The sequence below is a fragment of the Scyliorhinus canicula genome, chromosome 10 (assembly GCF_902713615.1).
Source record: "Scyliorhinus canicula chromosome 10, sScyCan1.1, whole genome shotgun sequence".
Taxonomy (NCBI): Eukaryota; Metazoa; Chordata; class Chondrichthyes; order Carcharhiniformes; family Scyliorhinidae; genus Scyliorhinus; species Scyliorhinus canicula.
Genome location: NC_052155.1, coordinates 148,704,643 through 148,728,019, shown reverse-complemented (window position 1 = coordinate 148,728,019; position 23,377 = coordinate 148,704,643). Strand labels below are relative to the sequence as shown.

Below are 23,377 nucleotides of genomic sequence, written 5' to 3'. Positions count from 1 at the left end.
AAGACCGAAAACCTACTGTTAGGAACCACATTTATGCAAGTTGGGTTCATGGAGTCAACTCGAGCCGACTCGAGGACGAATATCCAGGCCCATCTTTCAGAAACGAGGAAAAATGGAGTTATGAGTTGGTCCACTGTGCATAGGCACTGGAGCTGCCTGGCCCAGTTTTACATTTAAGTTAAGTGCAAGAAAGGAATGTTGAATATGTACAAGACATCAGTTGGCCTACCGAGTCCAGTTTTATACATCCCGCATGAGAAGGCTATTAGAGACATGGAGAAGTACAATGAACATATGCTGGAGTAATACTGGGTAGAAGTGGTCATGAGAAAAGAAGATGTGAAAATGTTGCCTTTCCTCACTGAGACAGAGGTTAAGGATTGAGCGAATAGAAATTTTCAAGAGTCCAAAGTATTTTGAGGGTAAATAATGCTGTCAAATTGGTAACAAGAGAGTACATTGGAGGATTATCACAAGAAGACTGAAGGGAAATGTTAGAGCCCGTTGTCATGGTTATGTGCATAGCGTGCATAAGCAATCCATGAGAGCTATAATCAGAAATCAGTATGGACACTTGATGGACTGAATAGCATTATTTCCACTCATTATGGTGATACAAGTCAAATAGAGAATGGCCAGAAAGGGTAAAAAAGTTTGCAAACTAGAAGTGAAGGATCACCTGTCTATATGACACTTTTCCCTGTATGTATCCTCTCCAGTTATACGAGAATATCACTCCAAGAGTTTTTCAAGAAATCAGATCAGTATTCATTCTTGTACTTAAGTATACAAAAAGTTGCTGAGAGAACGACAAAAATCCATGCTTTTTGGAGGCAACCTTAGCAATGAAAGAGATGTGGGAATTCCATCTGTGGGAGTTCCATCTGAGGTCAGAGGAAATAGTAAATGACAGCTGTGTGCATAGATAAAGGAGAACTAAGGCGTGAGGGGAGGCTAGTCTGAAAACTATTTCAAGTTGTTATCCAGTACATTGTCCAGAATATTGATGAATTCATTTGCATGTCACAAACATTACAACATGTACAGGGTGGCAGAGTGGTTAGCATTGCTGCTGCCTCACAGCACCAGGGACCCAGGTTCAATTCCCATCTTGACTCTCTGTGTGGAGTTTTCACATTCTCCCCGTGTGTGCGTGGGTTTCCTCCAGGTGTTCCGGTTCCCTCCCACAGTCCAAAGATGTGCAGGTTAGATGCATTGGTCATGATAAAATTCCCCTTAGTGTGCAAAAGGTTAGGTGGTGTTACAGGGATAGGGCGGGTAGTAGGGATAGGTTGGGTACTTGTTAAGAGAGTTGGTGCAGACTCGATGGGCCTAATGGCCTCCTTCTGCACTGTAAGGATGCTCTAATCACATGCCATTGCTTGCTGTGTCCATTGGTCCAGCAAAGCCTTCATTTAAAAATTCTCATCCAACTTTTCAAATCCCTCCATGATCACACCCCCACCTCCATTGCTGCTGCCCTCAGAGACCTCTGTCCTCTGCAAATTCCGGCCTCATGTTTTATGGCTGCACCTTTTGGTGGCCATGCCTTCAGTCACTCAGGTCTAAATTCTGGAATACTCTCAAAAAAAACAAATCCTCTGTATCTCCCTCTCCTCCTCTCAGATGCTCCATAAAACATACGTTTTTGCCTGTCACAGTACCTCCCCAGGAGACTCTGTGCCACATTGTTTGATAAAGCTCATGTGAATCACCTTGACAGTGTTTACTACATTAAAGTGTGTAAGTGGATATTGTTATGCTTTACATCCCTCCAAAACACAGAATGGCAATAACTAAAGGTGGCCTACGTGAGTCTACTCCAATTAAGTTAAATTTCCTTCATTCAAATTATCTGATCATGCAAACTTTTAGCACAAAATTCACATTTTGCTGTGTTCTATTTGCTTCATTCAGATTATTTGCTGAATCAAAAGTTATTTTCATAAAGAAAATGGACTAGATTCTCTGCCTTACACTGTCGGAAGGGGAGTTCCCGATTCGGCCCAAAACCGCCGTAGGCGAGTAAGCTGGATCGGCGCCATGCGGTGACACGTTTCCAATGCTCCAATGCGGCCCCCAGTGGCAATGTCCCCCCCCCATGACATTGGTACCACCAGTATACCGCAACCCCTCCATAAACTGGATCAGCTGAGGCTGCAGAGTTTTCAGCCCTCTGATTCGGTAGTTTTAGGAGACAGGTCCTTGTCTTTGATTAAATGACAGTCCTGGTGGCAACCACATATTTAGCTGCCTCAAGCAATAGCCTCCATGGGTACGGCTGCCAACCAACGTACGGTCACTTCCTGCTTTCAACCCTGATGGCAGAATGTCTGCCGCCCCAGCAAAAGTCAGTCCAATGTTTCTGCTGCCTGGACCACTCTGGAGGAGCCATGCAATAATACTCAGCCAATCAGGGGTCAAGATTTGTGCTGGTCTGCTGCATAGCGCACAATGTGGCCACCATCAGGGTACAGCCCTTCCCACTAACTATACGGTGAGTAGCTGATGATGAGGAGGAGGGGAGAAAAATGACTAGATGGAGGTAGAGGCTGGGAGGAGGTAACCAGCACAGCACCTTTCAACTGGTCTGTCCATTGTTATGACACCCTGGGCTAGTGCATGGTCAATTCCTGCCCCACATGCCCTAGAGTCACAACACCAGTGAATTAACCAATTAAAAGCACCTAAAGTCTTTGGTCCTTGGCTGCCCAATAATTACAGTCACCAGGTTTGTAAATGTAAACACAATGAATATTTATAACAAGAAGTAGAATGAAATAAGTAGCAAATGAAACTGGGGTTACTATTATCTAATTCCTAATTCCCCTTTTTAACTTGCCTTCCCACTCTCTACACAAACACACAAGACAGACAGACACAGAGGGGAAGAAAGGGGTAAAATAAAACCATAAGTAAAAGGGAAAGAGAGTCTTTGTTCCAGATGGTGGTTTCCAACACTCTGTTGTGCTTCAAACCTTACTTTCAGGTCATGGTTTTATAGTAGGTTTATTCAGGTCTCTGTAGTTTCTGAATTACAGAACTCACATGCCCTTCTGGAGAGAGAGAGCAGGTTCTGATCATCTTTGTAGATTCATTCATGTAGAGGCTCTGAAACTTTAGAAATATGGCAGTCACCACCTTTCTGGAGAGAGAAAGCAAGTCCTGGTCTTGGTTTGCATCATGAAATGGTTTTTCTGTAGAATCATTCACTCAGACCTTTATAGTTTCTGGAATACAGAACATACAGCTTTTCTGGTGAAAGCTTGGAGGAAAAAGATAGCAGGACCTTTCTCTTTGCTGCCAGGATCAAACAGAAACCCTTTGGGGCTCCGAAAAACATTCCATTGGGATAGGATCCAATCACCACCTGTTATAGGGCAGAATATGGCCTTTTGGGCCAATTCATAACTACAAAATCCCATTCGGCGACCAGCCGGAGAATCTGTGTTTGCGGTGAAATTGGGGGCGGCACCGCTTTTGCGATGCTCTGCTCCCTCAAAAACGGCACAATCGAAGAATATGGCACACAGCATTGTGATGGCCACAGGATATCATTTGAAGCCCTCCCCCGATGCTCCACCCCTGAAGGGCGAGTTCCCGTCATCTTGGAACACTTATGGTACTTTTTTTCATGGACCCCGCATGGCGGCTGTGGAGTGTTCGAGATCCGCCACGGTCAGGGGATGCCATGCTGCTGGCCGTGGGGCCGTGGGTGGCGAGAGGGGTAACTGGGCGATATTATTTGGCAGCCTCGGTCCACGCACAACCGACACCATGTTGCACGGTGCGGCCGCTGCAGGCCCCTGTTGTGCGCATGCGCAGCCATGGACCCAGCCATTCTCCGGCCGTATCACAGGTAAAGCCGGGCTTCACGCTGCGTGGCTGCTAACCCGCACTGGACGGAGGGTCGGTGCAGCTGTTGTGCCATTTTTTCCGGTGTAAAACGCCACGGTTCCCACACCAGCGTCAGCACTTAGTCTGCAAATTGGAGAATCCATATAAGTCAAAGAATGCCAAATTGTGTATAAATGTCAACTGATTATTAGTTTGCATTCCCAGGCATTGCACAATCTGCTTATCATACAATGAAAGTGGAAACATCAGCCATGCGACATTACTTTATGTTACATTGAAAATGTGCTCATGGAGTTGAGGAACATATGCTGGAAAAGATGGGCTTCACATTCTGTACAAATTTAGCACCACACTCCCTTGATGGGAAAGAATTAGAGAGTAAGATGAAGCTGAAAAAGAGTGCACGTGATAGTTTCCAGTTGGAAAATACAATTGAGACTCAGCCTCAATATAGAAGTTTTAGAAGGGAATTGAAAAAGCAAAGAGAGAGTATGAGAAGAGATTGGCAGTGAAAATAAAAAGGGAATGCAAAAATCCTCTGTAGACATAGGAATAATAAAAAGTTGGTAAAAGGAGGAGTAGGGCTGATTAAGGACCAAAAGCTGGATTTGTGCATTAAGGCAGGTGATATACTGAGGAACAAAATGAATACTTTGCATTTGTCTTTACCGAAGAAGAATATATTATCCAGGTCATGGTGAAAGCAAGGGTGGATTAGACACTTAAAGGGTTGAACATTGATAAGGGTAAGGTATAGATAGGCTGACTATACTTAACTGTATGCTTGTTCAAAAAGAGTGTAAAGGCATTTGATAACGTGCCACTCAGCAGACTTGTGAGCAAAGTTAAAACTGATGGAATGAAAGGGGCTGTAGCAATATGAATACAAAACTGGACAAATGGCAGGGATCAGAAAGTAGTGGTGAACAGTTGTTTTCCTGATAGGAAGAAGGTTTATAGTGGAGCCCCCCTGGTGTGCATGGCACAGTTTCAAAATTTGTGGATGGCCCGAAACGTACGATTATAGTGATAAACTTGAAAAGGGCATAGATCGGCTGGTGGAATTGGAAGACAAGTGACAAATGAAATTTAGTGCAGAGAAGATTGAAGTGTTCCATTTCAATGAAGGATGTGGAGAAGCAAAATCAAATAACGGATACAATTCTAAAGGCATGCAGAAGCAGAGGGACCTAGGAGTATGTGCACAAATCATTGAAGATGGCAAGGCAGGTCAATAAAGTAGATGGGGTCCTCTGTTTAAATAGGAGTATACAGCACGAATGTAGGGAAGTCATGATAAACTTATATAAAATACTGGTTTTGCCTCAACTGGAGCATTGCATCCAGTTCTGGGTGCCACACCTTTTAAGAATGATGTAAAGGCATTAATGGATCCAGGAATGAGGAATTTAAGTTACATAAAAAGATGGGAGAAGCTGGAATGGTTCTTCTTGGAGAAGACAAGGTTGAGAGGAGATTTGATAGAAGTGTTAAAAATCATGAGAAGTCTGGACAGAGCAGACAGGGAGAACTGATCCCATAACGTTTTTTAATTTAGAGTACCCAATTCATTTTTTTCCAAATAAGTGTGCCCAATTCACCTACCCTGCACATCTTTTTGGGTTGTGGTGGTGAGACCCATGCAGACGCGGGAGAATGTGCAAGCTCCACACGGACAGTGACCGGGGCCGGGATCGAACCTGGGTCCTCGGCACCGTGAGGCAGCAGTGGAATTGTTCCCCTTATGGAAGTATTGAGAACCAGAGGGCACAGTTTTAAGTTGATTGGGAAGAGAGGCAATGATGACAGGAGGAAAACCATTTTTACGCGGCAGCCCCAGTCCCCTACGATCCCCACCCCATGACTCCCTTCCCTCCATCACTCACCTGTGCCTGGATCACTCCTAGATCCAAGGCCTCAGGTAAGTGCGGAATTGTCAGCACTGTCTCCCCAGTGGCCCGTTGAGTACAGAATAGCTGCCGGCCTCTGATTGGCCAGCAGGATGTAAGTCCTTGATCCTGAGGGAACGCCTGCTGCTGTGTCATTAAGGAAAGACTACTGCTGACTTATTCAGTGCATTTGTGGCTCAAGATGCAATGGCCTTCTTGAAAAGAGACAATGTGGGGTTCTTGCCAGCTTCTAAACCGCAGCCAAGATGCCCATCTTCGCCACAAGAGTACGCCCCCTGTGTGCAGATGTTGGCTCTATTTCTGAAAGACCTTCTGCAGCCTGCTCCAGCAACAATGCACCTCCACTTTCAGAGATGCAGAGTGGCCTTACGTGGTGCAGGCTAGCTTTAACTTGTGTTAGCATGTCACGATTCTTTTACGCAGCTATTTAACAGCAGGATAGGCACTGGCTGCACACATTACAATCATGCTCACCGATAGCAACGCAAAGTTGACTTGCTGTTTATGTCACATTGAACAGGCGTAGAATAATCGTGCATCCCAGGTGCTGCCCAATTTGCCCAGTTGGAATTCTCATGGATAGGCTGTGCCTAGTATCCCAAGTGTAAATGCAATCCACACCAGAGTGTTTGTGACTAAATCAACCCAGGAATATCCGAGGTACAAAATCACAATGGGAATATTCAATCAATGGACATCAGGAGGTTTGCCAAAGGCTTTGTCCCAGCCCTCTGAGGATTTTGCCAAAATGTCATTAAATGTAAATCTGATCAGTGAAATGCTTGTGCGTGTGGTGTTAATGGGTTAATTAGGGTCACATATATTTAATTATGATCATCTTTGGCAGTTATTCCAAGTTTAAGGCATCTTGAATGCGCCACTGTTGTTTTAATTGCTATTATCTCCAGACAGTTTGATTGCTACTGTCGCAACTTTTTCTCTGTATTTATACCAAAGCCTTTTCTTGTCAGGCAAAATAACATGTATTTATAATTTCACAGCGTTGGAGCTTGTAATGAGCTTCGGAAGACGAGGTTGAGTTCAAAGATGAGAACCGTGACCAACTCTTTCTCCTTCCAGGTTTTCAGGCTGTGCTGCCTAATCAGCAGCAAGGGTTCCAAGGCCTGATGGGAGTGCAGCAGCCGCCCCAGAGTCAGAACCTCTTGAACAGCCAGCAGGGAAATCAGGTGCCAGGTGTGATGGTCCAATATCCAGCCATGTCTTCTTACCAAGTAGGTATCATCAGCAGTTTTGACATCTTTCAATTGGCTTTCCAACCTCCATACTTAGTAAATTAGAAAAGCTGGACAAATAAGATATGTCACTCTGGGGCTTGTGTACTAATTGCTTGAAAAAGCAACATTTAATGTGTTGAATGGTGCGATGGTCAACTACAAATAACCAATGTGGGAATATTTTCTGCCCTCACAGAGAATAACTCTCACCCTACCCTAATTGTCATATTGTAATTAGTCATTCTCAATCTACTGTCAAGCTAGCATCCATGATGGCCATGTTACATTCTGCCAAATGGATGCCTTAATCTTGCAGCATTCCCAATTTACCAAGATAAATAAGATGCATGTCACTGAGGATGAACAACATGTCTACAACAGCATTAAATCACAAGGCAATTTATACTTAGCAATCCCTCATTGTGTTGTTTCTTTATTGATGCATTGAAAAATTCTGGTTTTCATTTAATTATGCCCACATATTTTACATTTCGGTTTCCCCTTCGAAAATTAACGTATGCAACCTCTTTAATTACTGACATTGAAGTATGCAAGTATATTTTTTTGACAGGTCATTGATGCATTGACTTTAATGTCAGTGTTAGTGTATCAAAAATACTTCTTTCCAAATAGCCTCCCTATCAAAGTCTAAGCAATGTCTGTCAATTGACTGCCAAATGAGGCGCTTTGTCAACATTATGAAATTGCATCACTCAATTTAACACAATTTTGTCAAATAACTTTGATAACAGCTTGGACTTTTCCCAGCACCCTTGTCATCTTAGTGGAAAACTAATCAGATCAAGCCTCCTCACCCAAACCCTGATCCCTTTTATGTATTCTGCATCTGAGATAGCATGCTCAGGATTAATAACGACTTTGAATTGCTGTATCAAAATCCTATATTCCCTGACTTGGAAGATACCATACTGCTGTAACAAAACCCACTGGTTAAAACTAATACATTTACTTACAAATCTCACAATGCATTGACACATGATGGAAAAATAGAGGGCGAAATTCCCCGCCCCCCACGACGGGTGGGAGAATAGCGGGAGGGCCTTCCCGACATTTTTGCCGCCCTCCCGCTATTCTCCCCCCCCCCCCCCCCCCCCCCCCCGCCGAAGTCCCGACCCGAATCGCTGCCGCCGTTTTTTTACGGCCGGCAGCGATTCTCAGCTGTTAGATGGGCCGAAGTCCCAGCCCTTTCCGCCGTTTTTACGAACGGCAAACACACCTGGTCTTGCCGTTCGTAAAAACGGCGTCACAAACTCGCTATTAATAACCATGGCACCGATACGGCCGTGCCAAGGGTGCCATGGGCCCGCAATCGGTGGGCACCGATCGCGGGCAGCGGGCCCGATGCCCGCGCACTACTTGTCCTTCCGCCGCCCCGCAGTATCCATTCGCGGGGCGGCTGAGGGGCAACCCGGCCCGCGCATGCGCGGGTTTCGCGCAAAAACGCGATGACGTCACCCGCGCATGCGCGGGTTTGAGTCTTCCAAACTGCGCATGCGCGGCTGACGTCATATGACGCGTCAGCCGGCGCTAACTCCGGCAAGCGGGCTTAACGATTTTCGTTAAGCCCGTCTTGCCGGAGCCTACGGCGTCGGGCTGCTAGCCCCGACCGGGGACCAGAATCGGTCCCCCGTCGGGAAGGGGCGCGCTGCCGTAAAACCCGCCCGGGTTTTACGCCAGCTTTACGATTTCTCCCGTTTTGGGAGAATCTCTCCCAGAGTCAGTCCACACCAGTAACTTGCAATTCTAAAGTGCTTTTAACATAATAAAATACCCAATAGTCCGTTTTTGAATATTTTTTGCAAAACTAGGTAAATAACAGAACTTTTAGATGAATCAGCCTTCCTTAGATCCTCACGCTAAGCTGTTATACGTGTATTATGTCCAGTACACTCCTCGAGTTCAGATATCCGCACAGAACAAAAACTCTGATAGAACTTTCCAAATTTAAACAGTGCACAAGTCTCTGAATTCAGCTGTCAATCATCCTTGACTAACAATGCAGTGGTGAGGAATATTACACTGCATGCTTATAATTAGGGTTTTACATTAGTATCTCACTTTTTTGTTCATGCCTTGGTCAAGCATAGTTTAATTAGCACCCAGGACAAATATCTTTGTATCCTGACTAATTTACAACATGATCAACTTGTCCTGCAGGCAACATGCAGTCAATTTTCAACTTGTCACCTGGAGGTAAAATTCCCCTGGTGGATCAACCACCAATTATAGAAACTAGATGGTTTTCATTCCGGGAAAGTATCTGTAATGGCAGTTTCATCAGCATCAAATTTCCACACCTCCCCAGGCAGCTATTTGAAAATCTATCGTCATGTTTCCCACATTTCAAGTTTAAATTTCAGTTATTGATCATTTAGTTTTATGTCCAGCTGCTTTAAATTGCTGTAGAAAATAATTACATGGGCGGGATTCTCCATTCAACGATGCCCGAATCGTGATCCAAATGTCAGCCAAAGGTCGTGGTAAGCGCCGGGCGCCTAACGAAATGCCATGTTCTGGCACCTCGATAGCGATGTGAATGCGTTCCACTCTGCGCGCCCGCGTGGGCATGCACGTTGTACGGTATGGTCATTAGCATATCATTAATGGGCTCGACCCTGTACTCTCCGGCCACCAGCGATGCTCAGCCCCCTCCAAGTGGAAGTGACGACGGCATGTTTCACTTGTGGTATTAAAAATCAGGAAACAGGCCAGTGGCTGATGAGGAAGAGAGAGGAGGTCGTGCCACTGGCCGGGGAGCATCTGCCAGGGCTGAGGGAAGTAGTGGGGGGGGCAACGGAGATGGACTGTGGGGTCGGGGTGTCCGCCTGGGATCAGGGTGTCTGGGCATGGACTGCCATTGACGCGGCCTGCAAGGCAGCCATCCAGCTGTGTACTCCACTGACTGACTCCACTCCACTGTGTCCCATAGATGCCCAGAGTGACACTGGCTGTATGGAGGTCACCCACCCCAGACCATCCCCCCAGGAGCCCACAGACCCCAGGAGACCCATCCATGGGATGGACATGGCCCAGCACAGCCCGTAGCCCACCAAGTGTTGTCACACCCCAGCACACCCTTCCCGTGGACACATGCACCGTGGCTGCCAGCACCCACCTTGGCACACAGCCCCTAGCAAGGCAGATGTCCCACCAGTAACAACCTCAGCTAGCCCATCTGCATGCTCCAGGCTGTCACCATGCTCTGATTACACACTGCGCCCCTGCCCTCAGACAAGTAGGGACAACCAGTGCACATAACAAGGACCCACAGCACACTGCAGCTTTGGTCCCAACAGGTGCCCACACCCCCTAGCTGAGCCCCACCCATGAGTCCTGCCTGCACACATGGCAGCAAGCGTAGCGCAGATCAGTGGTGCGCTGCGCCCACACATCCTGCCACACATCCTGGCGCCACTCTGCTGGCGTGGTATTACACAGCCCACTCAGTGAGGACCCCACAGTAGAACTCACAGGAGGGCACAAGACAGGGGCCGCAGAGCGTACCTCTGGCATGGGTAGCGCCAACCACCAATACCCCTGCTGTCCGGGACGGGGAGCGGGTTGAGAGGCTCCCTAGTGCCAGGCATCAATGAGGCCACAGGTGCAGTGAGAAGGGCAAAGTGTCAGGGGGAATGGCCGGGATGAGAATGGAGCGGGGGGACATGCGGGGGCAGGGGCTGTAGTGCAGGCCAGGGCCACAGCGTAGCCCGTTGGACCTGGTTCGTCATGGGACTACTCCCATTGCTAACATGTGTGCCCTTTACCCCCTGCAGAGAATGGATATTGGTATAGATTGATTGATTGGCATTTGCCTAGCTGCAGTCCGAGTGGATGCACTGAGGCTGCATGAGCAGGAGCTGCTTAGTGAGAACCCAGCAGAACAAGAGCCTTCCCCGGAGGAGCAGGAGCTAGGTGATGATGATAGAGAGCTGGCCCCCAACAGGCCAAGGAGGAGATGGGATGGAGGCATCACATCAGGCCTCATGTGTATATGTATCGCCTGTCGTACGAGAACAAGCCTGACTGAATGTGCCGCTGCTGACTCTGGCTGAACAGGGAGATCAGGAGACATCTGTGCCAAAAAATGGCACTTCTGGAGCCTTGGGGGTATAGTGGAAGACACCAGCTCCTGATGGCCGTCAAGACGACCGTCACCTTGAGCCTTTTTACAATGGGGTTCTTCCAGGCGCTGAGTGGGGACATGTCCAGGATCTCCCAGACCTCCGTGCACAGCTGCATCCAGGTTGTTACGGACACCCTGTATGCCCGGGTGTCACAGTATATCTACCTGTATATGGACCAAGCCCACCAGGTTGCCCGGGCAACGGGATTAGTCGCAATCACCAAGATGCTCAGGTCCAGGGGCTGATTGATGGGATACCTGTCCCCCTACGAGCATCGCCACATGATGGGGAGCCCTTCACAACCCAAAAGGGTTCCACTCGCTGAACGTGCAGTTGGTGTGTGAACACTGGCTGCACATCGTACACGTCTGTGCCCGATAACCAGGCAGCGCGCACAGCGCCTTCATACTGGCACATTCGACCGTGTTCGACACTTTCAAGGTGCTCCCCGGGTGAGGAGATGGGTTCTCGGAAACAGGGGTTATTCGCTGCAGGCGTGGCTGAAGACGCCTATCTGGAGGCCACAGACAATGTGGAGAATTGGTTTAACGACGCCCATTCAGTAACCAGGAATCTGATCGAGCGGTGCATCGGCCTCCTGAAGATGAGGTTCAGATGCTTGGACCGTTCTGGAGGGGCCCTCCAGTACAGCCCCAGGAGGGTCTCCCATGTAGTGGTAACCTGATGCATTCTCCGCTACATTGCGCCGCAGAGGGGCAACATGCTGAAGGAGGAGGATGAACACCAGGCCTTATCCGACGAGGAGGATGTGAAGGAGGGCGAGGATGGGTAGGATATGGGGCCTGGGCAGCCACAGGATGCTGCACAATGTGTGCGGCAGGGCCAACACGCTTGGAGCAATCTGATCACCTCCATGTTAACCGATTCGGGGGCCTGGCATCTCGAACGATTCATCTCACCCCTACGCACCACCCTCCCATCAGGGTGGGCCCTGGCCGTGTCCCACCTCCAACACCTGCACCGCACACCACCAACCTCTCCACCACCCCCTCTCTTCCGCCAACCCAGCACACCCCCTGCTCCTAGCCCATCGCTCCACCCTTCAGAGAGAGGACCGAGACAGTTCGGAACATCGGTGAACAGGTGTTTAATATTGATATGTACAGGTATTGTGTCCTGGCCCTTATCGCTCACCTATGTGCTTTACAACTTAACTGGTGTCTAACTTTCGGACTTTACGTGCCCTCATGTTCCATCCAATGGGTCCCCAGGCAGTACATCAGAAGTGGAGGCAAACTGCTGCATATCTTGCCCTGCAACCTGACTCCCTTTTGACGGCTGTTCTCTGGAGCGGCTGGGCAGGGATGAGCTTGGCAGTCTTCCGGGTGTCGCTCTGTTCTGATCGCTGCCCATTCGCTGCGCTGGGGACAGGTGGGGGGGATTCAGAGACACTGCAGTGTTCCAGACCCTCCCCTGCAGAGTCACCGGCATGGGCCCCATCACCTCCTCCTTCCCCAGGATGCCCGATGGCCCCTAGACTGCTACTTAGGATGGGGGAGCAGCTGAAAAGAGCTCTAGAAGCTCCCTCACCATCTGGCGCTGCCAGTCCTGGAGGCCAGCTCCTGCCTCCACCAGGGTCTCTATGATTATGGCCATGGAGCACAGGGTCACTACCATCTCCCTTTGGGACTGTGCTATGTCACTCAGGGATTGAGGCAGTTCCAGCGCCAGGCCAATGCCCTCGGCGCCCACATACATAACCCATTGTGACTTGGCCAAGCTCTGGAGTGCACCTGAAATGTTCATGTGGCCCTGGTACATGGCTGCCTGTGTAATGGTCGCCCTATCCTATGCCTCAGCTGCTGCCTGCACAGAGTGCCCCAGGCCTGGGACATCTTGACCCATGGCCGATACTGTCACCCCCAAGGCCTCTACCGCGGACGCCACTCATGCGGTGTTAGCCCGGGTGGCACACATGGCCAGCACCGCCTCCTGCCCCCGCAGGCGGTTGGACTCTTCCGACTGCACCTGCAGGCGCTGTATTTTTGTTGACACTCCCTCCTGTAGTCCCTGGCTCTGCGCCTGCATTGCCAGCATTGATGGGACAACCCTTTCCAGCAACGCAAGACCTGTCTAAATGGTAGCTAGTCCCCGAGGGCTCAGGCTGCCCTCCAAACGTCCGCCCCCTCAGGGTTCCCACCTCCACCTGATGTACTGCAGCATGTGTGTGCTGTGCACCAGATAGCGGCCCAGGAGCCTCGACACTAAAACGCCCAGCCGAGGTGAGTGCCTCGGGGATGCGGGAGGACAGCAGGGGCGACTAGTCGGTGTCATCCCCAGGCATGTGCTCTGGGTGTCACAGGGTTTCAGCGGGGGAGGGTGGGTAACCAGCAGTTCCCACCTCATCACCAGGTGAGTCGCTGGGTTGCGGCCAGGGGCAGGATGCCCCATATAAACCCATCTAATTGCCAGATGATCCTGCAAAACTAAAGACAAGACATGTAGTTAGATTGTGGGTGGGGCTGGTTTTGGGGGGAGAAGTGATGGACGTGCCATAGGGACATTGTAATGCATTGGGGTCTCACTTGCATCTCCGATGCCGACCTCTGCCTCGGCGACTGCCCGCTCTCCAACCCCACCAACCAGGTCCATTGCCCTCTGCTGGCATGTGGTGCAGGGTGGGTTTCGATCACCCTCTGGGGTGGGGGCAGTAGCTGCTGGCGTGTGGGACGGGGATTGGTGCCAAGGCACAGAGGTGGTGGCTCACCCTGGCCGACCTGGGGGGTTGCCCATCCTCATCTAGCACTGTGTACCGGTCCGCCTGGTGGGGGTCGTAGGGGTTTGGGGTGTGTGGGAGGGGGGGGGGGGGGGGGGGGGGGGAAGGCTGGTGCTAGGGTTACGGAGGTGGTGACTCACCTGGGCCTCCCTGAGGATGTTGTGCAGCTTCTTCCTGCACTGCTGCCCAGTCCTCACTGTGGGGCCCACCGTGCTCACAGTCTCTGGCACCTCCACCCAGGCCCGGTTGATATCTGTGGGTGGTGGCCGCGTTCCCACCCCGAGGAACAGGATCCCCAGCCTCTCCTCCATGCCATACAGCAGCGTCTCCAGCTCTGTATAGGCGAACCTCGGGTATGCTGCTTGAGGTGCCATCTTCTTGGTTGGAATGAGAGTGTGTGGGCAGTGGAGTGCTTTTTTGCGGCTGCTGTTTGTCAGACTCTCGAGTGACAAACCCGACCCCGGTGAACCACACACTACGCGTGCATTGGAATCGCACTAGTTTCACATGGCATTGGCGCGGGCCCATTAGCATGTCCTGAATGTTTCCAGGACTGACGTCGCTATTGGGGCCGTAATACAACCACGATTCATTCCCGGTATCTGCACTTTTAGTATCTGAAACGGAGAATCCCGCCCCTTATTTCTCACAGGGAAAAATCTCTTGCTTGCGTCATTCCAAAACTTGCGCCTTTATTCTCTGCTTGGGTTTGATTTGCAAATCATAGTACAATTCTAATTTAAGAATATTTAACAATTTATGGACTACTATCAGAGTTCTCCCATTATCACTGAGGCTGACACTGCTGAATCACTCCATGTAGACCCCGAAAAATATGTCCATGTAACCTACAGATCTTCCCTGTATGCTTAGATACACAGGAGACAATTTTACTTTAACCTGTCAATTGGGATGGACCCACCTTTGCTCCCCACTGCTTCCCCCCCCCACTGCCTCCCCCATCCCAGCCACAGGTACCTTTGAGGCACCCCTTTACTCCATTGAGTAAACCTCCTGCAAATTAGATTAAAATTACCTTTACTCCATTGAGTAAACCTCCTGCAAATTAGATTAAAATTACTTGTGCAGTGTGTTTGATCGTATTCACTCAACATCTTTTGTATAAAGACCAGGCTACAGAAATGAGAAGGTTACAATGTTACCTTTTCAATAGACTATCAGACAAGTTCTTCAAAGTAGTCATTAAGAAGAATCAAAATGTTCACAATTGCCACATCCTTTAAGACAAAGCGGTAAAGGTTTGTGTCTTCCGTCATATTTTTCTGAGGTTGCGCTTAACACCTCAATTCCATCAGTCAGACTGTGTGCGTTGATATTTTGGCTTATTCTAGTGAAAAATGCTTCATCTTAATTGAGTATCAGACACGAGGCATTGTCTCATTATTAGCAGATTAATTACCCCCCTGACTTCCATTTTGACACTTAACAAAGAGAGCATTTCTAATCTAGCTGTTTAGAAATCACATGAAATATAGCCAAAAATGTATTTTTTGTCACACAAAAGTAAAAATGTACCAGGAACATGTCATTATCAAGCATTATGTAAAGCTGAAAAATATGTTGATGTAATTGCCTGCCTCCATCTTATCGTTTCTGTATTGTTGAAGCTGCTACAGCAACAGCCAGACTTCTATACTGTGGGGCTTATCCTCTGACGTCTTGCAAAGAGCAAGAAAATTAATGATTCCGAGGCTTTTAACAGCAAATTAATGAATAAATTTCATAAGAATGAAGCTTAACTTCAGCTTATGATGAAAAGCGTAAAATGAATGTCTTTGAAATAGGGCTGGCAACAGCTCATGTTTTATTCCCCTGCATCATGAGGTAATGATACAGTTTTAGACTCAGCAAGTAAGAATGCCAACGTTCTCCTTCGGGAAAGATCAGATTAACGAAACTAGTGTTATTAATTGTTAATCCTAGATCCATTTAAAATCAAAAACGTTATTACACACGTATAAGTGGATTGTACATTAATATTAAATGCAAGGACTCTGTTCTGATCAATTTAATTTTTTTATTGTTAGGTGCCAATGACCCAGGGTTCTCAAGGGATGCCTCAATCTTACCCACAAGCTATCATGCTACCCAACCAGTCAGGTCAAGGAACACTTCCAGCCACTGGAATGCCTGTCTATTGTAATGTTATACCTCCTTCTCCACAAAACAACCTAAGGTTGGTAGCACCCCACTGCCCTACCAATAATGTACCAGTGATCCCTGCTAACTGCAGAACAAACTGTACAAACATTAGCAGCGCTGGTTGGCAGGTCAAATACTGACACTGTGGCTCTGTGCGAATAAAATGATATCAAAATGTATTTTTGGACATAGTGACTACGGCCTTCATAAAAATAAAAAGGATGGAACGTCAGTTGAGGAAATAAGAGTGTCATGTTCTCAGTTGATCACTGCTGGTATTCTGTTTAAAATTAAAATTAAATTCTAAGAAATGTTTGCTGGTTTCTGGTGCATTTTAGTTATGTCCCTGCTAGGTATGCCTTTGTAGCTTAGCTGAGTGACATGGATTCTCTGAGGTCAGACCTCTCCCTACCACTGAGCACCACTGTGTAGATTGTAATACCCCAAACTGATTAGTTTTGTACTTTGTGTTGAGTTTGTGAAGCTGAAAAGTATTACAATTATTATTATAATAAAATACACATTGTACCAAAGCTGAAATGGAAAGAATTGCTGTATGGAAGGAATAATTTATATACACTAGAGTTTTTTATGGATATATACTGTATTGTAGTGTTTAATCACAATAAAACTATTTGACCTCATGGGTAAAGGTCATGTTTCTACCATGTGAGTTGTCTCTTTTCTCGAAGTTTTAATTTGTTGGGTGCCAGTTTTAGTATTTCTGAGCGCAGTTCACAAAGCAACTGCTAACTCATTTTTGTACTGAATTTTCAGCTGCCACTGAACTCAGATACTGAAACTGCAAATCTGTTTACATCGCTATAACTGTGCAGCAAAATTACATGCCCTATGCTTCCAGTTATAAGCCAATTGTGAATCAAAATAAATAGATGCAAGCTTGATCAAAAACTGATTTTCTCCACCACTAAGATGTGTTGCTAAATCCAAGCTAAATTTGATGAACCCCACACAAACAAAATCGGAAGAATATTTAACATGGATGTTGCATTAAGTAGATTGGTATTTTTTTATATAATGGGTAAATATCTTGGAACATAATTATATTAATATTAATAATGTTAATGCAACTTGTGTGATGTGATTTAACATCTTGATTGAGAATAGAGATTCTTTATGTTGAAAATTGTTGCAAATACTCTCTGAATTTCAAATTGTATCGGAAAGTTATGCTGTGATCCATCCAAGGGCACATCCGCTTGTGGGCAAATACTTAACACTTTCCTAATTGTTCTAAGTGACGCTATTGATTCCCTCATTGTAAATCTTGAATTATGTTATTTTGAGCTGCAGCTGGATAGCATATTTAATATTTTGTTTTTGTTTCTACATCAGTAAGAGATCGGTGAAAATTGCAATTTTCCAATAGGTTCCCAGCCAGTTGGTCTCCATGTAGGGGTGCTTTTGTGACAGATTGAACTGCAAAGGCTGAATCCATGTTAATCACAGTCTGCTTATTAGACAGATCTCTTCAGGCTTTTCAAACCTCATCTCCAAGGGAAAGTAACAAATGCAATTTAATTTCAACATTTGCTGCAAGGAATTTTGCAATCCAAGTAAAATGCATAATTTAATTTTCAGCTTTTGCCCCACCCTTATGGAAAAATCACAGTTGACAGCTTCTTTTAAATCCTCTTATATTTTGGGTAATTTTTTGTGTTGGGGAGGAAGCAAGGAAAAAATTGGTGAGAAAGCATCACAATTCATTAAGATATTCTCCCGGGGCTCAGGATTCATCGACCGTGTCTGGGAGACCTCGCCCACCCTACATCCATCATCCATTTATAGGCAATAGACAAATGATCAAGCCCAAATGGACACATTTGCCGAAATCCCAAGTGTGTACTTTCCACCAGTGATCACTGAATAGTGACCAGGAGCAAAAGTTTGAACTTTAGGACCTCCCTTTACTCCCAATGTTACATGAACTCTTAATAGCTAACAGCACAAATCAGGGATAAAATTCAGCATAATAATTTGCAAATAATGATGTAATAATGATTCTTAAATAATGAGGGATATATCTGCTGAATTTGTGTGGAAATGCAGATCTTGGGCACAATTCAGCTACCGTACGGGGCGGGTGCAACGGGTGAATCCCGGGAGAGCCACAAATCGGACTTCGCACCAGGTGGCGTAAAGATCGCAAGTCACCAGATTACCAATGCCTGTAGCAATCTGGATCATACCCTCACTGACCGTGGTCCAGAGAATGATATTTAAATATTTAAACATTTAAATATCCCAACGCCACATTCACACGGCACCCAGGAGTTAAAGGCCATGCATGTGAGTCCTCAAACCGGGTGCCAATTGCCACTGGTTTCCATAAGCGTGGACCAGGCATGATGGCAGCTTGGGTGGCCTTGGAGGATTTTAGAGCCATCCTGGGTGTCTGGTGACAGGGCAGGGTTGTACCCTGGCACTCCCCCTGGCAACCAACTGTGACAGTGTCACTCAGGCACCCTGTCAGTGCCACCTTGGCAATACCAGCCTGGCATTACCAGGATGCCTGACTGGCACTGTCAGGGTGCCAGGCTGGCAGTGTCAAAGTGCCCAGGTACTAGATTAGCACTGACAAGGAACCATGTCTGGTGCCATGTCCATGGGGGTTTTGAAGGGTCCACAGAAAGGTTGGGGGTTACGAAGGGTGGAGGGTCCTGAAAATGGTGGATCTGGAAAGGGGGGGGGGGGAGGAAGAGATTGGACAGCCTTTGAAAATGGCGCCCCAATTAGTGAGGAGCTCAGCGCAGCTGGTGAGCTCAGTCTCCCATTGCCGGAAAAATTTCAAAGTGTTGTCTCGATGGGGAGCCCAAAAGAAATGGCTAAGTGCCGTTGGATAGCCGTCTCAATCTTGGCATTGCAGCCGCAGCAAAACATCCTGCCAAATGCATCCAAAACCGACATTTTTCTGGTGAATCGCACCCTTTGTTTTCCATTGTTCACCGACTTTCTGCTACTTCAGTCATGGTCTCCATTTGATACTGAGTCTGGGTAGGCATTAATATATTACTGCCACTGGAGCTTTTTATTGTTTACTGAAGGGGTACTCAGTCTTATATTCAGCCAAACTCCAGTTTGTGGAATCATGGAATCCAAGATTGCATGTTTCATTTGAAAGAGCACGTTGTGAGCAACTCAACATCAAAATATGATACTTGACAGATTGGCTTGAAGCACACACAAGAAATGTTGAGCCATAAGTTCTTGCAGCAGAGAATGAATGAAAAAAAACATCTAGAGCGGATCACAGGGATCAAAAATAACTGTCAAGGCTTTATAAAGCAGTCACTTATTTAGGCTCGATCAATGACCCTGTACTTAATTCATTGCACCCTTTTCGATCCTTACTGCTCTTTCTCTCATGCTTCATTTTTGGCTGACACCAGAATTGCTGCTTTTTATGACATCATCGTACCACCAACCGATAAACCCTTAATATCAATCCAACTAATACCTCTGCCAAGAGCTTCTCCCAGAAACCAGACTTTGTTTCATAGATTGCACTTGATGAGTCTCGATGTGACATGATAGATTCACATTCGCCATTTTAGTGTTTAAATTGCTATCAAGAAGATCATTTAATGTTGCTGTCACAAGTTATTTTTATTCAATGCTGCTGGCGTGAGACAGAAAAGAAAGTCCACCAGCAAGTCAGGTTGTGCTCAAAGCTTATATTGATGCAGTGGTTTGCCTCACTATCTACGGCCATTCGAGAGATTTATTTCAGAAATATTTCCTGGCCTAAATGCCAGAATTGTCAACATTGATGCTGCTCAATCAGCATTGGCTGACACATTTGACTACCTCAACATCTTTCTTTACCTGTTGCCATGATAATAATCTGAGCAATTGGGCATCTTGAGTGAATGGCATCCTCCCAAAAGGGACCCTTCCAATGAAGCTGGAAACCCACAAGCTGCTGTTTCTGCACCAGTATGTCACAGGCTGCCTCACAGCGACAGGGACCCGGGTTCAATTCCCGGCTTGGGTCACTGTCTGGAGTTTGTACGTTCTCCCTGTGTCTGCGTGGGTTTCCATCGGGTGCTCCGGTTTCCTCTCTCAGTCCAAAGATGTGGGGATAGGTGGATTGGACATACTAAATTGCCCCTTCGTGTCCAGGGATGTGCAGGTTAAGTTACAGGGTTATAGAGTTGGGGGGGGGGGGGGGGGCATGGCTAGAGTGCTCATTCGAAGTGTCACTGCAGATCCAATGGGCCAAATGGCCTCCTCCTGCATTGTAGGGATTCTATGTTGAGAAAGTTTGATACTTGGGGTAGTAGCGTGTCTTTGCAGTAATTGTTGAAATAGAATTGGCTGCATAATTATCCACCAAAAGGTGCCTTAGACTAAATCCATTGTCAGGTTGCCCGAACTCCAATGACAGATTAATGGCATCATGCTACACAACTTTAAATGTCTGATATGACCTGTTATTGCAATTGAGATGGGGTGACATCCTGGTGGCCTGTGTAACATAATTTGATCTCCTATTTTTCAAGACCCTTCAAGTTATTCATTTTGCATCTTTTATAGCATCTCTTTCAGTAGACCAGCATTGAATGCTCACAATCTCAGATCTCATAAATACTTTCTGCAGCTCTTCTCACAAAGAACCTTTCCTGTCCTTACACGGCAGCTGTATCTGGCATAGTTACTCTCAGGTGATTTGGTTCTTGCGAGAACAATCACTGTTTAACATGGATCCTATTCTTTAATTGTAAACTAAATCATGGCATCCATTCTAAATATATATAACAGCAAATTGAGAAGATTATTTCTTTGTTATTAAGACAACAACTTTGCAGCCATCAATTCAGACATTAAATAATCTTCCTTTATTTGCAATTGTACTCTGACATAGTTTGATTAAGATTAATTTACTGGTCATCACAGCCTTCTCATCTCTCATATAGAGAAAATTCAAAGGTTATCAATTGCTCATGTAGAGGTTCATGGAAGATCAATCATTCTGTCAGACACCCAGCACCCACGCTGAGGTCTTAATCTTGTTCTCCATGAACCTTTTCGGCATCTTGTGGCCTTAAATTTCTTACTCTGAGCGCAGTCACATTCCTAGCCTTATTTAAAGCATTTCTGAGTCAGTGAGATTTGAACATTTTATTTGAAACTCGCACCAGGCTAGTTTTTTTCTATCTTATCTGAAATTTCTGCCCCAAATTGTCCGCTCCCATTTTCCTGAAGAGATTATGGTGCTGAAATTCTTTTCCACCTCTTTGGAATGTTCCCTTGGATGTTGAACACAGATTTACAATGTACATGTCTTCTTGTCATACTATATCACTAAGAATAAAGGTATCTGTAAATCTAAATAATTATTCATTTTATTTGGTGATAAAACATTCAATAACTTTGTCACCAACAAATGTATTTCTAGATGGATAGTGGAATGTACTCTTCATTTTTTTTTTACAATGAGCCTTTTTTTATTTGAAAGTAATGGCGAATGAGAAGACTTGTATGTTATGACTTACACAGTCATTAGTACAGCTTCAATAAACAGTGTTCTGTAAATACTTAATTTGGTAAAGGTCTCAATGACTCAGTTATTTAACAGGAAATGTGATTTTCTACTGGGTTTTGTTCATTACCTCTCCCTTTTCTCTCCTATTATCACGATTGTGGTGAATTGTGGCTTCCACAGTAACTGTCGCGCCTAGATTCTATTCCATACATTCAAACGCAACTACTCGATGACCAGAGAAAGGAGGTTCACTCTGGCCCAATGTGCCTTCATTTTATAATCAAAATCATAGATAGAGAACAGAAGGAGGCCTGTTCTGGATCTTTAAAAATAGCTATCAATCTGCTTCTACCAACATTTCAGGTGGTGCCTAACTTGCACATCTTTGGACAGTGGGATGAAACCGGAGCTGCCGGAAGAAACCCACGCACACACGGGGAGAACGTGCGGACTCCGCACAGACAGTGACCCAAGCCAGGAATCGAACCTGGGACCCTGGAGCTGTGAAACAATTGTGCTGCCCGAAGAGTCTTTCTAAAATTCTGTGTCTAGAATTGAAAACACTGCTCCACCTAAGGCCTCATCAGTGTTTTATAAAGGTTCAGCAAAACTGTCCTGGTTTTGTGCTTTACGCCTGTATTCACAAAGTCAAGTATCCTGTGTGTCTTTTAAACAGCATTCTGTACTATTTATTTTCTATTGTTTTTTCTCGTTCTGCCAACCAAAATGCTTCCCTGTGGTAAATTCCATCCGCTATATGCCTGCACATTTCAGCAGCCTATGTACTCCTGAAATCTCTTACTACGCTCCGTTTTGTTCCAAGCTTTGTGTTTGAAATGATGGCCCCCGGCACATCCAAGTCCAAGTCATTAAAATACATCAATAAGGAAACATTTCCTGATCCCCACCAATGAGTCCACTTTCCTCCAGTACGAAAAATCACCTATTGCCATTCCTCTTGGCTTACTGTCCCTTGGCCAATATCTTATCCTAGCAGCCACATGGACTGCAGCCGTTCAAGATTCAGTTCACGGGTAATGAAGGATAGGCAATAATTGCAGGCCTGGCCAGCAGTGTCCACATCCCGTGAACAAATACATTTTAAAAAAGCCACCGTCACTTAAATCCCATGTGATTCAATTTTGCGAACTTTTTATTATGCAGAACTTTACCAAACTCTTTTTGAACGTCTATTAACATGACCCATTCGGCCCATATTTTTAGAACAACCAAATAATTTTGTCCAAATTTATTACCTCTGGATGTTGCCGCCTCACCACCCATGTCAGGCTGACTGGCCAGCAGAATTCCGACCAGGGCCCGAATTCTCCGGATGTTCGCTGGCGGTGGGTTTCTCTGGACCTGCCAGCAGTGCATAACCACCCGTGGGTTTCCCGGCGTGTGGGGTGGCACAACACAATGGGAATTCCCATTACAGCAGCCGGAGAAGAGAATCCCACTCCCAAGCGAGCGCCGCACCAGCTCCCGCCATCCTGAACTACCTGGCTGGGCGGCGGTGGAATCCTGTCCCTTGGGCCTGGATTCTCCAGTCTGGGGCTGGATTCTCCAAACCCCCCCCCCCCTCCCCGGGCCAGGTCGGAGAATCATCGGGGGGCGGCGTGAATCTCGCCCCCGCCGGCTGCCGAATTCTCCAGCGCTGGAGGTTTGGCGGGGGACTGAATCGCGGAGCGCAAGCCGCGGCTGCTGGCAGCGCCCCCCCCCCCCCCCCACGATTCTCCAGCTTGTGATGGGCAGAGTGGACACCCGTTTTCGGTGGGTCCCACTGGTAAAAATCACAACAGGGCCGGGATTCTCCCCTACCT

General features: G+C 46.7%; 1 protein-coding gene across 11 annotated transcripts in view; it reads left to right on the top strand.

Annotated features, from left to right (window-relative positions):
* Positions 1-16,721, top strand: part of LOC119972708 (cAMP-regulated phosphoprotein 21-like) — a 503,944-nt gene extending 487,223 nt beyond the window's left edge. For all 11 annotated transcript variants that reach the window (XM_038809853.1, XM_038809854.1, XM_038809860.1 and 8 more), the window contains 2 exons: positions 6,849-7,000; positions 15,934-16,721. In XM_038809853.1, the coding sequence (XP_038665781.1) occupies positions 6,849-7,000; positions 15,934-16,188 (407 nt within the window). In that variant the 3' untranslated portion in view covers positions 16,189-16,721. The remainder of the gene's footprint in view (positions 1-6,848; positions 7,001-15,933) is intronic.
* The last annotated feature ends 6,656 nt before the right edge of the window (positions 16,722-23,377 follow it).